This window comes from Oppia nitens, unplaced genomic scaffold, assembly GCF_028296485.1.
Source record: "Oppia nitens isolate AA-2021 unplaced genomic scaffold, nextdenovo-longstitch-racon4-pilon3 scaffold17_pilon_pilon_pilon, whole genome shotgun sequence".
NCBI lineage: Eukaryota > Metazoa > Arthropoda > Arachnida > Sarcoptiformes > Oppiidae > Oppia > Oppia nitens.
In genome coordinates this window covers 2239614-2255152 of record NW_026533196.1, presented here as the reverse complement: position 1 = coordinate 2255152, position 15539 = coordinate 2239614, and the positions used below count along the sequence as shown (strand labels likewise).

The following is a 15539-nucleotide window of genomic DNA, read 5'->3' as shown; positions in this document are numbered from 1 at the left end:
TAATATTAATAATATTACTAAAACCCCCCGAAAACCCCCGAAAACCCAACCCTATAATACTGTGGACTATTGTATTGATTAATACTATAGTCTATGATGTAATACAATGTGAACATTGACTCAAATGGTTGGCATTGAAAGTGACATTCAATAGCATTGAGTGATAAATACAAACATTGATTGAATTCATTGCTTATAATAAATATAATTATCAGACAATCAATTCATTTACAAGAAGTTAACCACAAAAACATCGAAAATATGTCTGAATCTAAAGTCTGTCTGATTGTGATCGACGGGTGGGGTGTGTCTAATGAACTGTTTGGCAATGCTATCGCTGCCGCCGAAACTCCCGTAATGGACGCAATGGCCCGATCTGAAGGCCAGTACATCACTTTAGACGCATCTGGTTTGGCCGTCGGTCTACCCGATGGTCTAATGGGCAACAGTGAAGTGGGACACTTGAATATCGGCGCCGGTCGGGTCATCTATCAGGACATTGTCCGCATTAATTTGGACGTCAAGACTAAGGTTTGTTTGTTTGTCGACTGTTATGTTTCAGATGATTATAATTGAATTGTTGGTCTAATCAATTGAATATCACCCGACAGGATATCCACAAAAACGGCAATTTTGTGAACGCTTGTACGCGAGCCAAGACTACATCCAACGGACGTCTTCATCTATTAGGTTTAGTCAGTGACGGTGGAGTTCACGCGCATATCAACCATTTGTTTTCACTTCTTGAGGGCGCAAAGGTTAACGGTGTGCCCAACACTTATATCCACTTTTTCAGTGACGGTCGCGACACAAGTCCCACATCAGGAGTCGGTTTCATTCAACAGGTCATCGATAAGACCAAAGAATTGAGTTACGGTAATTTGAGTACAATTATGGGCCGATACTATGCCATGGATCGGGACAAGCGCTGGGAACGCATTCAGATTGCCTACGAAGGCTTAGTAGAAGGCAAAGGTGTCGAGACAACACTGGATGATGTTATTGGTGTCGTTAAAAGCAACTACGAGGCCAACCCTACTGTTACTGACGAGTTTTTGAAGCCTATAATCATCAACAAAGAAGGACTCATACGTGAGAACGACACACTTGTATTCATCGATTATAGAGCCGACCGAATGAGACAAATCACCGAAACATTAGGCGTCGAACAGCATTTCGAGCCAAAGAAACAAATCCCGAATAACCTGAAGATCTATACTATGACTCAATACAAAAAAGAATTTCCATTTGATATTCTATATCCACCGTCCGTTCCGAAGAACGTATTGGCCGAAGTAATCAGTTCTAAGGGTTGGCCACAATATCACTGCGCCGAGACCGAGAAGTACGCTCACGTGACGTTCTTTTTCAATGGTGGTCAAGAAAAAGAGTTTACGGGTGAAGAACGTAAAATGGTTCAGTCGCCCAAAGTGGCCACATATGACTTGCAGCCAGAAATGAACGCTAAGGGTGTCGGCGAAGCTTTGGCTGAAGCGATTGCCACTAAGAAATACCCGTTCATTATGTGCAACTTTGCACCACCCGATATGGTCGGTCATACCGGCAAATATGAGGCCGCCGTTGTTGCGTGTGCGGCCACTGACAAAGCCATTGGTGTGGTAAAGACGGCGTGCGAACAAAATGGTTACGTTTTACTTGTAACTGCCGATCACGGAAACGCCGAGAAAATGTATGCCGATTCCAATAAAAGTCCACTCACTTCCCATACGACCAATCGGGTGCCGTTTATAATGGCCAATACCGACAAAAAGTTTGCCAGTATATCACATGACACTGCACTGTGCGATGTTGCGCCCACTGTCCTCGATCTGCTCGGTATTCCGATACCCGAACAAGACATGACCGGCAAATCATTGATCGCTCATTAGATGGACAAAAGTTTATTGCAGTTTAATTTAATTTTATTCGTTATATTTTGTGATTATTATATAATTATTATTATTAGGTCTGAATTTTAATTTACATTTAAAATGTTATACAAAATTATTTATTCGGTGCTAAAACTATTTAAATGAATTGATTTTTTTTAAAATTATGATTAGGTTTATTTTATAATTAATATATGAAATATAAATAATATAAATATTTAATAAATTAAATTAAATAACTAAAAATAGAAATATTTGACTATCATATCTATTTGTGTTAAACTTTACCGATAGTTATAATCTTGTGTAACAATTGATACTATTTTATCAATTTTTTAACCATTAAAAGATAATGTAAGAAAAGGATAGTTAAATTGTTTTTATTTATCATTGAAATTACTGTAACTATTATTATTGTTAACATTATTAAATATTAATAAACATTCAAGAGTTTGAGCTGTCATTTATTTGTTTTATTTTTTAAAATAACATTTTAGTAAATAGGAATTAATTAAATAAATAGTTAATATTATAGTTTTGATTTAAGTTTATTAATTTAGGAAAACTCAATAAATGTATTGTATATTATTATGAATTATATTTATATTTGTATAATTATAATCATTTTTCTACATTATGTGATTATAAATACTGTATTAAATATAAATATACTACAGTATAATAATAGCTATATTATTGTAATTTATAAAAGCAATGATATTTAATACCATAAAATTTAGTATTTGTGTAATTTTTAAAACATTTAATGTCAATGAGTTACACATTCCGGTAGTTATCAACTGATGTTTAATTATTTTTATAACTATTAATACTATTAAATTGTATATTTAGCTATAGTTAAGTTATTTTATTCTTTATTTAAAAAAATAAATTATAGTTATTAATGTTAAATTAGACAATAAATGTATTTTTAATTATTCCATTTTAAGTATTTTTTTTAAAAGTAAACATAAAATTAAATTGATTTGTACTGTACTTTTAATATACAGTACAGTATATTATTATATAGTAGATATATTAATATACAAAAATAAATTTCAATATAATTATGGAATAAATTGAAATAATTTTTATGTTGGTTTTAATAGAAATTTTTGTGGTCTAACAATTTAATAATAAAAAAATATTAAATACAATTTCGTGAACTCTTATTTTTTTAGTTTCTTTGTGTATTTAATTATATCTCCAAAAACCAATTGCATTATATTTTATTATAAATTTAGATAAAAAACATATTAATTCTATAAAATTATTAAATATTTATTTTAAAAAGTAAAAACTTTATATATATAAGTTATACAGTATATAATAATTCGTATACACTGTAAAGTTTAGTCTTAAATAACTAAAATAGCGGTAAAAAAGTTTATATGAGATGTATTTTTTTTTTAAAAAAGTTGATGACCTCAAAAAATACAACAATTTGTTATAACTTTTTTTTATATACAATATATTTAAGACATGAATGTTGTATTGTGTATAATATAAAAATTAGGTCACAATCTATACCACCACAAGATATATATATATGTGTTGTCATATAATTTTATGGACACAAACATAATATGTAAGAAAAACAACCATTTTAATCATTTGATTAAATTTAAATCATTATTTCTAAAAATTAATTATAAAATACATAATTATTATTAAGTTTTTATTATAATTGATTTTTTTGCTATAATTCTCAATTCACATGAAGACAAAAAAATAATTTGAAAGTTAAATTAATTTTTGTTGTTGTGTTTCTCACATTTGAAGATTTTTAATGTCAAAGACATAGTGATTGAAAAATATAAAAAAATTAAATGATAGCAATGTTTGGAATTAAATTTTTGATTTTAAATTATATGATTTTTCCATTTGGTTAAACATAAAAATCAATGAATCATTTATGATATTTGAAAATTTCAATATTCAAGTAAATGATGTCTAATAAGAAAAGTTTTATATCTTTGATAATATTGTCAGTATTTTTAATATCTCTTATCGATGGCAACGATAAGTTTTTGTGTCCAACCAACCAGTTCTTCATATATCCGTGTCGTTGTCTTAACGGCAGTTATAAGGGTCTTAATGTTGAGTGCAAAGAAGCAAACATAGCAATGATATCATTAGGTTTGGATAATATAAAGCAAACCGTTGAATGGCTTTCAATATCGGAAGCCAACATCGGGCGGCTTTTTGGATCAGTTTTTAAAGATCAAAGTGTTATCAACTTGAAGATCGTCAACTCAAGTGTAGCGACCATTGATGACAATGTTTTGGCACCTCTGAGCAAAAAACTTCAGTCTCTATCACTGGTAAAAAACCGTATAACAAGATTTCCCGAAAATGCAATCAATAAGTTAACAAATCTGACAAAACTAGTCTTCACGGGCAACAATGCCGTCACCGAAATCAAAAACAATGTCTTCAGCAAACTTGTAAATCTCATTGAACTTGACTTAAGTGATAATGCCATCAAAAAAGTAGAGTCCAGTGCATTGAATGGCTTGATATTACTGGAAACTCTTGATTTATCGCATAACAAGTTGTCTAAACTCGAGAGGAATCTGTTTCGTTCACTTAAGAAACTCAAAGTACTGGACTTATCGTATAACTCATTCAAAGAGATCGGTAAATCTGACTTTAATGACTTGACAACTATAATGACACTAAACTTGTCGCACAATGAGCTTCAAGAATTGCCAAAAAGTTTGTTGGCCAGGAGTTCCCAATTGCGAACACTTGATCTGTCCTACAATCGACTTAAAGTGATCGACACTTATATGTTAAGAGGTGTCCGATTCTTGAAAGACTTTTTGGTCAGAGGAAATGCCATCACTGAAATTGCTCGAAACTCTTTTTCGTCTACAACACGACTCAAGACTCTAGATTTTGGAGAAAATTTACTGGAAGTGATTGAAACTGAAATGTTCAAAGAGATGCAATGGTTGGATCGGTTAGATCTGAGTCGAAACCGTATTACAACCATAAATAGGGGTGCTTTTCAACGAATGTTTCAATTGTCCATCAATTTGAGTCATAATAATTTATCATTGATTGAAACGCATGCCTTCCAAGAGATAGCCAATATCACAGAACTGGACCTATCGTACAATAGCATTGAAAGAGTCAAACGTATGGCATTTGACTCATGCGATGTGACTATTCTTCATTTGCAACACAATCTGATAACAAACCTTTCAAAAGTAGACATCTTTGCCAACATGACTGGTCTGCGACTGATAAATCTGACCCACAATCAGATTACAGACTTGGATCGCAAGCATTTTACACCGAAAAGGCTGTTTGAGGTCCACACCATCGATTTGAGTCACAATAACATCACTGATATTAATGGAAATGTCTTCGAAAAGTTTGCATCCATTCGTTTCATTTATTTGTCTTTTAATCGTTTAAGAAAAATCGGTTTCTCAACTTTCGGAACACTTCCGCCACTCTTAGAGCTGGACATCTCTCATAATAACATTTCAGAGATTACTAATGGCGGAGTTTCTTCATTAGTTTCAGTAAAGACTATCTATTTAAATGATAATCGGATAACCAAAATGTTTCCCATATCTGTGGCGCTGAATGAGTTACATCTGGAGAGGAATAACATATCGATCATTAGATCCAATATATTTCCACAGATTAATGCTTTACTGGCACTATATTTAGATTACAACAATCTGACCACTCTTGAGGACAACTCATTTGCTAATTGTCTAACACTACGAACTCTGTCTTTGAGTCACAATAGTTTAGATGAAGTTCCCGAACGGTCGCTAAAACACTTGAATTCTTTACAGTTCCTTAATCTGAGCGCAAATAACATCAGTTCTCTAAATGCCAGAGCTATCGGAAGAATGGGTGTATTGTTTGACGTACGTCTCGATCACAATCACATCCACAATATCAGTGGTTTGGCGTTTGATGGTTTGCTTCAGCTGTTGAAACTCAATCTGAGTTACAATCAAATCGATGAACTCAAACCCGATGTGTTCAGCAGTTTGGTCTCATTAAGAGTCCTCGACTTATCGCACAATGACATCAAACAATTAGACAACAAGACTAACAGTTTATTCGAGTCGTTGCTGTCGATGGAGTACTTGAATCTCTCTTATAATGCAATATCACTGATCAAAGAAAAATCGTTTCCTTCGTCGCCGTGGATTCCCTACAAACTTAAACACTTGGATCTGTCCAACAATTTAATGCCAATCCTCACCAGACATTTTGATGATGGACTCGGCAAAGTCGAGTGGCTATCGCTTAAAGACAATGTCATTAATGACATACAATTGAATGTATTAACAAATTTGACACAATTATTACATTTGGATGTATCGGGCAATCAAATGAGGAAATTAGATAAAGGATTGTTTGGCGATTCAATGAATAATTTAAAATATTTAACGTTTGCTAATAACAAGATTTCCACAATCTATACGCAAGAGATAACAAAAATGAAATCACTTCAAGAGCTTGATTTGATTGGTAACCGATTGACTCATATAAACCAAGAGTTTTTATCTCAAATCAAGTCTGGAGTGAAATTTCATTTTAATTGTATTTATTTAAAAAAAAAATAAATATTTTAAACACTTTTGAAAATAATTTTTATGTTTTACCTATTAATTAGATAATCAATTATATTGTGACTGTCATTTGCTACCACTGTTGGCTTGGATTAGTGGTGACGTTCACAAGAGTCAACTGGAAGGTCGCCCATCGCTGATCTATGATCACTGGTCATCAGTCAAATGCGGCGATCCATTGATTTTGTTAAATCAATCGGTGGCTGATCTAAAACCTAAACAATTGGCTAATTGTGATAAAGAATCGTTAGATAAATACTCAAAATTTTTTGTCGACAAAAGTGATGTTCGCATTCGGGGTATTGAATGGTCACGAAGACGGCGCAACTTATTGCGTATTGTATGGTTTATTATCAATCGGGTCGACGATTTGGCTCAGTTTCGGGTTGTTATCCGGAATAGACATCAGATATTTGTCAACGAAACTGTTGACTATACTTCCCGTGAATATCAGGCCAATGGTCTACAAGAAGGAGAAGAATATATTGTATGTATTAATGGCATCGATTCTGATGGTCGACAACGACCGCAATTGTATTCACAATGCGTTCAATTTAGTGGCCATCAGATTACTGTTGACAATATAGTGTCGGAATCGTCGTTATCGACATTAGAGACCATCCGCACGGAACACATCCAGCAATCGGTTGCCAACAAATTACAAATTAATTTATGTCTATATTTTTGTATAATTTTTTGTAAATTTCTATCATTTTATTTATAACACTAGTCTTGATTTAAAAAAAATGATAATAATAATAAAAACTACATGAAGTTTAATTATTAATAAATATTGAACATTTTTTTGTTGAACATTAATAAAAACTATAATTTAATTTAATTAATAAATTTTTACATAAATAAATTGCATGATTAGAAGCTTAGTTATTTGGTTAATTTTTGAAATTATTCTTATTATAATATGTCATAATTATAATTTTTTCAATTAGTTTGGTGTTAACTAGATTTATATATTTTTAAAAAATATAGTTTTAATATAGTAAAATAAAAAGTTAATAAAAATTAAGTTCAAAAATAAGCATAATTTCAAAAATACTTGTCTTTACAATTATACTTATATATATTAATATATATATATTTGTAAACATATATTAAATAATATTATTTGAAAAATTACATTAAATATATTGTATTAATATATATATTTTTAATATTGTATTATGTGGTTTCATAATGTAATATCACAGTCCTAATCACAAATACAATAATTTTAATAAAAAAAACAATATTAAAGTCATTTAGTATTTGCAATACAGTGTCGATTCTTATAAGTAATGTATTTTAAAATTTGATATATCATATACTAATTATAATTAATAACTAAAAATATTTAATAAATCAAAATAAAATTTGTTAAAGCAAACTAACAAACAAAATCAATATATATATATATTGATTTACATAAAAATTAATTAACTATAATAATGATATTTAAGCGCTACTATTGTTGCTATCATTGATGAGTGACTGAGTCTGTTCACTATAGAGTGGATCAGTTAGTCTGACGACCGGTTTTCTGAGCACAGAATGGCGGACGAGTCGCATGAGAAAAGAGGCCAATGGATCCCAATTGTCGTAATGGGATAAAAGAGTTATCGTAAAAAACGATAGATATAACGGTATTGTGCCCACAAAAAACAGTCGAGGATATGACACACCCTTTAATATAACGTCAAACAATATGGTTAACGGTATGGTCAGGGAGACAGACAGTGATGCCAATAGTGATGAAGTTAGAAAACAGGCCCTGTAATAGATATTTAATTGTTTTAACATTTTAGTCATTATAATAACAAACAAAATATTTAGTTTTACTTATATTTAGTTATTTAATTTAAAACTACGGTAATGTAATAATAAATAAAATAAATTTTCAAAAATTATATACTTCTTGATAATCTCTTTAAAAAAAACTTAATCAAAAAAAAAATATATAAAAGTTAAACAAAAAATATATATAATCCATTAAAAGATTAATGGATACGAATATTTGTCAAATATAATAATACTAATACTGTATAATAGCATAATTTCCTATCGATAGGCTTAGGCCTATAAAATAACAGGAAAGGGATGAAAGTGTAGGGAAAGCCCTTTTTGAGATRAATTATGCATAGAATATATGTTTTTATGTTATTTAATCGACTAAATTCACGCAACATACAAATTTAATTATAACACAAATCTCATTTATTATATTATGTTAATACTAAAATCAAATAATTTTTTATTGTAATAAAATCTAGTAAAACAAAATTATAATAAATAATGTTACTATAAAAAACAAATCTATTAATTTTTAATTAAAAGATAAGTTTATATTTAAAAATTAATTATTAAATTACTTAAAAAAATGAATACAACAATTTGGATCGACTATCAAATATATTTAAAAATTTGTGGCCAATAAGTGCAATAACTAAATTGGCGATAATTAGTTTAAAAGAAAATATAAAAATTATGACTAACCATAACCACAAAAACTCGGATAATACTGTTCCTAATAGACCGTTGACTAGAAGTATTAGTAATTGTTCACAGTTTGGCCATTGAAATACTTCCAGTTGACAGTAATGTAAGATAAAAAATGCCGGCCATAGAAATATTAGACTGAATAAACCGACAAAACCTAATTTTCAATACCAAAAAATTTATCATTAGATCATATATTAATTACATTTTGAAAACTACCGAAAAATATAGGTATATCCAAGTGATCCTCATTTGACACTTTATATCTCAATAGCACAATATAGGATGCATAGAAAAAAGCGCCGCTCAGTGCCCATAGAGCGCCCACCGGTATATATTCCATTGTATCCATTTTTGATTGGGCTATGGTTATGAATGCCACACTACCAACACTGATGATGACTGACACTAATTTGGTTAACGAAAAATTATCCGAAGATGAGTTGGATGGGAATACAGGAGATAATAGTATAGTAAATAATGATGAAGTGCTTGACAACAGGTTCACGAGTCCCGCTTCCGAGTACTTAAGCGCCAATTGATAGCTCCAATTGGCCGCAAACCAAAGTCCGCTAAACATAAGCGACAATTTGACTGTTTCGCCGATAGACAACTTGTTCTGCTGCTGACAACTGGCCCGCAGTGCGGCCTCGTGTGCCCGTAGTGTGGCCTGATATGAAAGTCGTGCCAACAGTGCTTCATCGGCCTGCGATTGCGACAATTGTCGTACTTCTGTTAACTTTGAAAAACGAACAGATTTTTGACTGCCATTGGATTTCCGATTCATTGGGCTTTTCTTATTCGGGTCGGACTCAGATTCAGTGCCTTCCGTACCACTGCTTCGTTCACTATTCAAACAACTGTTATCTGAATTAAATTTAATGGGAACCCATATCGGATCACTTAATACTCTTTCGCTCCAATAATCACTTGTTTTACAATCATTGCTACTGATGGACGAATCGACGTCATCGATGGATTCATCGTTAATATGATCACCACTGGAGTCGAGTATTGAATACAATGGCTGTTCAGCTGATAATGACGTGGCCGTAGTCAACGAGTAGCCATCGGCAGTGGCGCTTAAATTGAAGTCTTCRGGCGCCACAGCGTCACCCAACTTAGCCGATCGCAGCCATTGTCGGCACTGTTGGCGCCACGACTTGACCAGAATGAATGCCAACAAATATAATGTAAACAACGATGTCTTCACATACGTCGCGAAGAATGGTTTGTTATACTTCTTGTCGTTATAGAGATATTCAGTTAATTCGCTGCTCAGAACCCAAATCAAGTCGACCACCAGTAAGACAATTGATCCGACGGTCACACGATATAACTTAATGGTCATCACAGAAACTGGCGTTTGTTTGGCCGACGGACCCAATGGAAAGGACACACCCGTCGCTATGAATTGATGTCAACACAAGTGCTATGACAAACAGTTAACCCGATTGAATGTCCACCAAAGCTGACCAATTAGTTCGGTGCCGACAACACACTGACTACTCGATTGGTATCAGTTGTGGTGATAATGTGTCCATTAAAGCGATGGTCTAATCAAATATCAACACAATTATTGATAACACACTGTATTGTTGTGTCATATGTTATGTTTTGTACACTCAATGTGTGCTACACTGCAATGCACTGCAATTCACTCATCAAACGTGTAGTCAATAGTACAGGCGGGCGTGTTATCAACGCCTAAAGTGCACCTAAAATAAGAAATAAGTGTAAAACTGTGTTATGAAAAAACTTAACAAGCAGACGCAAGTTAAGTTTGCGCATAAGTTAAGGTAAAGCTTAAGTGATAAAAACTAGTTTTAAAGTGAAAAGTGTGTTATGAAAACACATGAGTGTGTCATATAAATAAATATTTAAAGTATATGATACACATACCTAATTTAAGTATAGTGGTTAGTATCCCCGACTGTCAAGCGGAAGACATTAAAATGTCATTTATTTTATTGGATGCCATCGATGAAGACATCGGTGATCACATGGACAGGAGACCACGAAGGTTCCGCGACCGCCAAAATCCTCTCGAGACGATGTCAGACATAGAATGTGTCCAAAGATATCGTCTCGATCGCCAAGGAGTACACAATATATGTGTGCTCCTCAACGAAGAACTTCAGCGGCCAACAAAGCGGTCGCAATCACTGCCCGTTGTGGTGCAGGTTTGCGCGGCGCTCCGTTTTTTTGCGCAGGGCGCATTTTTTCGGGCCACAGGTGACACGATAGGCATTAGCACTAAATCAATGTCACTTGTGGTCCATAATGTGGCCGAAGGTTTGGCCAAACGTTTTCGGGACTACATTAAGTTCCCGGAAACTAATGAATTGAGGGAAATAAAACAAGGTTTTTATTCCCTCAACGGTTTTCCGGGAATAATTGGTGCCATAGACGGCACCCATATCCCGATATTGGCCCCACCGGGAGAAGTGGAACCGTCGTACGTTAATCGAAAAGGATTTCATTCGATTAACGTACAATTGACTCCACTCTCCGGTTTGACCTTGTGGCCAATTATCCGGGACGAGTCCACGACTCCTTTATATGGAGAAACTGTGGACTCAAACAAAAGTTAGATCAAGTCCCGGATATTGGTTGGTTGTTGGGCGACTCTGGATACCCTCTTGAGCCGCATTTGATGACGCCGTTTACCAACCCAACGACGCCATCACAGGTTAATTATAACCTGGCGCACACCAAAACCCGCAATGTGGTAGAGCGGGCTTTTGGTGTGCTCAAAATGCGGTTCCGCTGTCTTGATTGGACGGCAGGGAAAATGATGTTCCGGCCAAAGAGGGCTGTTAATGTCATCATTGCCTGTTTTGTTCTCCATAATATAGCACAAAAAATGCATTTTTATGGAGAACAAGCAGTTGGTCATGAAGATGACACAACTAATGATGACTTGCCCTACAATAGTGGAACCGCTAATCGCGGTTTAGAAATAAGGGCTAATTTACTGTCTTATTTTTAGTTATTTATTATTATTATTATTATTATTATTATTATTATTATTATTATTATTATTATTATTATTACTAATTAAATAAATTAAATAAAAAATAGTTTTAAATTTTTTTAATTAAATATAATACAAAAAATATCAATAATAAAAATAGTTTTATAATTAATTAATTAAATAAATTATTTAATTGTTTTTCTTGTTCGGCTAAATCTAAACCTTTTGTTTGCAAGTCCTTGATATTGGATATCAACTTTTTGTTGCTCAATATTGAGCAATTCTTCGGCATGTGTTGATGTGACCTTTTGACTGCCGATATTCTCTTGGAATAACTTTTTTCGTTTAATTCCAAGAGATTTCGGTGTCTTTTGGTCACAAGTCTCCGATTGTGACACAATTGCCTCATCAACCATATGAGATACAACTATCTCTAATGACTCTGAATTAGTTTCGATAACGGAACTGTCTGTCCCAGTATCCATTATTCCCGAAACTAATTCAGGGTTCATATTTGGTTCGAGGCTTGTATCACATGGAGGACCACCCCCAGTAGCCGCTTTATATTTTTTAATTTTGGCGGCTTTTGCTCGGGTTTTGGTCTTCTGGTCTTCAAGTTTTTTCTTGACTTGTTTTAAATCCCGACGACCAGCAAATCCTACGGCATTAATCTCGTTGACCAACTCTTGATATGCCGCTTGTTTTTTGGCCATTGTAAGCGATGGATTAAACTATAAATAAAAAATATTAGCGGTCACAACGCAAGGTACTAACCACTATACGACTTACCTTTCCGTCGATGATATTGGCTTTTTGTCGGTATCCATCGATGAGAGCTTCAATTTCTTTTAATGTCCAATTGGGCGCTCTTAGAGATGTTTTTGTGTCCATAGTTTTACAACTTTTTAAAAATAATTATTTAAAAACACATGCGCTAAACTGCGTGAATAGTTTGCGTTTAAGTGGAGTCCGCGAACTTTACGGTAACGCGGCTCTCACATAACTTACGTGTACACGTAAACTTATACTTAAGTGAACACTTTATAATAACATCCACCCCAGTAGTGCTGTTTAGCCAACAATAAAGTACTATCAAGTGTTGTCTTTCACTGCTCTACACAATTGAATGTTTGCTTATGTTAACTATGAAGCCATACAGTGAAAGACAACGCAAGTGAGTAAAGTGAGTCAATGAACGGCTGATAATTGTACACAAATATGTGGCAAATGTGAGACCAATATATTATACAATATATATATATATACAGTAATAACTTTATGCTATTTAGCTGTATGTTTGTGTAGTAAAAGTAGAAATAATAAAGTTTCCACTGGAAATTTACGGTAATAATATATATTTCACATATAGTTAACCAAATGATATTATGGCATATTTATTAAATTTGATAACATATCTGTTATATAACTATATCTACAATCATTGTCCATCTATAACAGTATCTACCTGTGCATCAATATATCATTGTATTTAACTATTAATATAAGCAATCATATTATTTGTCTTAAAAATAATATAACATTATATTATATCTATATTTATTTATGATAAACTATATAATAATATTTTATTGATTTGTAGACTACAGTATTAGAAATTGTAGTAAATTTTTTGTACAGATTTGTATATATAAAAAGTAATTTGACATTTGTATGATTCAAATATACAATAGTCTATTGAATAATTTATAGTCTACAGGTATATATTAATCGCTTGATTTAACTGATACTAATAAATTAGATATAATATATTCAATATATTAATATATTACACGTGTTATTATATATTATTCTACTGTATATAAGTACAGTATATAATGTACCTGTATAATTTATATATTAGTACATATTGTGACACAAAAGTTTATAAAAGTAGATCGTTAAGCAAAATTATTTTCAATAAATTGGTTATTTATATACAGTATTATTATATATAAGATAAAAAAATCATTTCAAACAAAATGAAAATTAAAAAAATAATTTGTGATATATTAAATGAATCGTTTTATTTTAATTATTTCTTATTCTATCTATTAAATTAATTTTTAATATTAAGTACTACTGTACTTAAAGTTATATAAAAATTACAATCTCTCTCTCTCTCTCTCTCTCTCTCTCTCTCTTTCTTTCTTTTTTTTAATATAACATCAAATGTGTTGTAATTAATAAGCATTTTTTACAGGATATCATTTATGAATAATAATTGTTTTATTTATAATAATAATAATTTATTTGTTTTATTAAATAAAATTTCAAGTTATACAGTAATTTTATATACCTTATTGGGATAAATCAATATAATATTTTTATTAATAATTTATTTCAATCAATAATTCATTGAATGGCATAACATTAGTGTCATAATAAAAAAAATAGCCAACGATAAACTTGTCATAAATAATTAATTTTATTAATTACCGAAATAATATTTTTCAAATTTTTATTTTTATTTTTATTTCAATCACTTATTTATTTATTGATTTTATAAATAATTTTCCCGAAAACTTCCGAATTCTCTGATTAAAAACAAAACAAATATTTATTAGTAAAAAAAATATTTGGACTTTAATTTATAAATAAATATCATATGTTAAATTAAAATTCAATCAAAATTACATTATTTTATTTATTCAACTATAATCATAATTTATTATAATAGTAAGTTTCAAAAAAATAATACTAACATTTAATTAATTAGTTAATATAGTTTTTAATGCTCAAAATTATTTTTAAATTATTAAAGATATTTAAATAATTATTAATATAAATTTATGCATATAATTTAAGATATTTTTAGTATTAAAAAATATTTACATTAAAATTTACATAAAACTCTATGTATTAGCAGTAATTTAAATTACAATATAATGTGTTGTCATAAATTACTTGATAATTGTAATGATAATAATAAAAAACACAGTAAACTGTATGAAACATTGAATATATAATTTATATTACTGTAAATATCAATACATTGAWTAGAGAATTCATGTGAAACCATAAGACTAATTAAATTTGTTTTTTCTCGCATATATACCGGTAATAACAATAATAAATATAATAAATATTAAAAATTATCTAATATTAGGTAATATTTTCACAAACATAAATACAGCCGCACATTACCGTAATGTTTCACGTATTAAAAATTATTACTTTATTACAGTAGTATTATTGTTATTGCCATATTTTTATTTATTAGAAATACAGTATTACACAGTATACCAGTACATGTATATAATATTTGATATGATATGATAGCTATCTTAAAGATATGAGTTATATTTCATTAAATACCAATTGACTAACAAATGCATGACTGATGTAACTTTTTTGCCTCTCTCTCTCTCTCTCTCTCTCTCTCTCTCTCTCTCTCTGAATATTATGTAAAATTCATTGACGACAATGTTGTAGACCAGGAAAGACACGACATCTTAGTCGTGAAAGACATCATTTGCTTTTGAAACCATTTATTTTTATTATCGTTTGTTTGAGAAATCTTCTAATTATTACTTTCCGAGAAAGAGAGAGAGAGAGAGAGAGAGAGAGAGAGAG

The 15539-nt window shown here is 31.2% G+C and overlaps 4 protein-coding genes across 4 annotated transcripts; 3 read left to right on the top strand and 1 right to left on the bottom strand.

The window, feature by feature from the left end:
- The first annotated feature begins 92 nt into the window (after nt 1-92).
- Nucleotides 93-2015, top strand: LOC128965438 (2,3-bisphosphoglycerate-independent phosphoglycerate mutase-like). The gene is made up of 2 exons (XM_054312135.1): nt 93-531; nt 612-2015. The coding sequence occupies exons 1-2, from the start codon at nt 262-264 to the stop codon at nt 1887-1889; spliced, it is 1548 nt and encodes a 515-aa protein (XP_054168110.1). The 5' UTR covers nt 93-261; the 3' UTR covers nt 1890-2015.
- Nucleotides 2016-3838: 1823 nt separating this feature from the next.
- On the top strand, nt 3839-7461 carry LOC128965567 (protein artichoke-like). The gene is made up of 3 exons (XM_054312272.1): nt 3839-6467; nt 6541-7142; nt 7447-7461. Exons 1-3 carry the CDS (start codon nt 3839-3841, stop codon nt 7459-7461), a joined length of 3246 nt encoding a protein of 1081 aa, XP_054168247.1.
- Nucleotides 7462-7901: 440 nt separating this feature from the next.
- Nucleotides 7902-10697, bottom strand: LOC128965437 (solute carrier family 35 member F5-like). Its single transcript, XM_054312134.1, has 3 exons — nt 9209-10697; nt 8987-9146; nt 7902-8264 (listed from the first exon to the last, which is right to left on the bottom strand). The coding sequence occupies exons 1-3, from the start codon at nt 10338-10340 to the stop codon at nt 7949-7951; spliced, it is 1608 nt and encodes a 535-aa protein (XP_054168109.1). The 5' UTR covers nt 10341-10697; the 3' UTR covers nt 7902-7948.
- A 247-nt stretch (nt 10698-10944) lies between these two features.
- On the top strand, nt 10945-11981 carry LOC128965566 (putative nuclease HARBI1). The gene is made up of 2 exons (XM_054312271.1): nt 10945-11503; nt 11584-11981. Exons 1-2 carry the CDS (start codon nt 10945-10947, stop codon nt 11979-11981), a joined length of 957 nt encoding a protein of 318 aa, XP_054168246.1.
- Nucleotides 11982-15539: the final 3558 nt, after the last annotated feature.

Excerpts from the sequence above, each read along its gene's own strand:
- LOC128965438 (XM_054312135.1), top strand. The coding sequence starts at position 262 with ATGTCTGAATCTAAAGTCTGTCTGATTGTGATCGACGGGTGGGGTGTG. Across the intron at positions 532-611 it reads ATTTGGACGTCAAGACTAAG|GATATCCACAAAAACGGCAA; the intron begins GTTTGTTTGTTT and ends ATCACCCGACAG.
- LOC128965567 (XM_054312272.1), top strand. The coding sequence starts at position 3,839 with ATGTCTAATAAGAAAAGTTTTATATCTTTGATAATATTGTCAGTATTT. Across the intron at positions 6,468-6,540 it reads AGTGAAATTTCATTTTAATT|ATAATCAATTATATTGTGAC; the intron begins GTATTTATTTAA and ends CCTATTAATTAG.
- LOC128965566 (XM_054312271.1), top strand. The coding sequence starts at position 10,945 with ATGTCATTTATTTTATTGGATGCCATCGATGAAGACATCGGTGATCAC. Across the intron at positions 11,504-11,583 it reads ACAATTGACTCCACTCTCCG|ATCAAGTCCCGGATATTGGT; the intron begins GTTTGACCTTGT and ends AACAAAAGTTAG.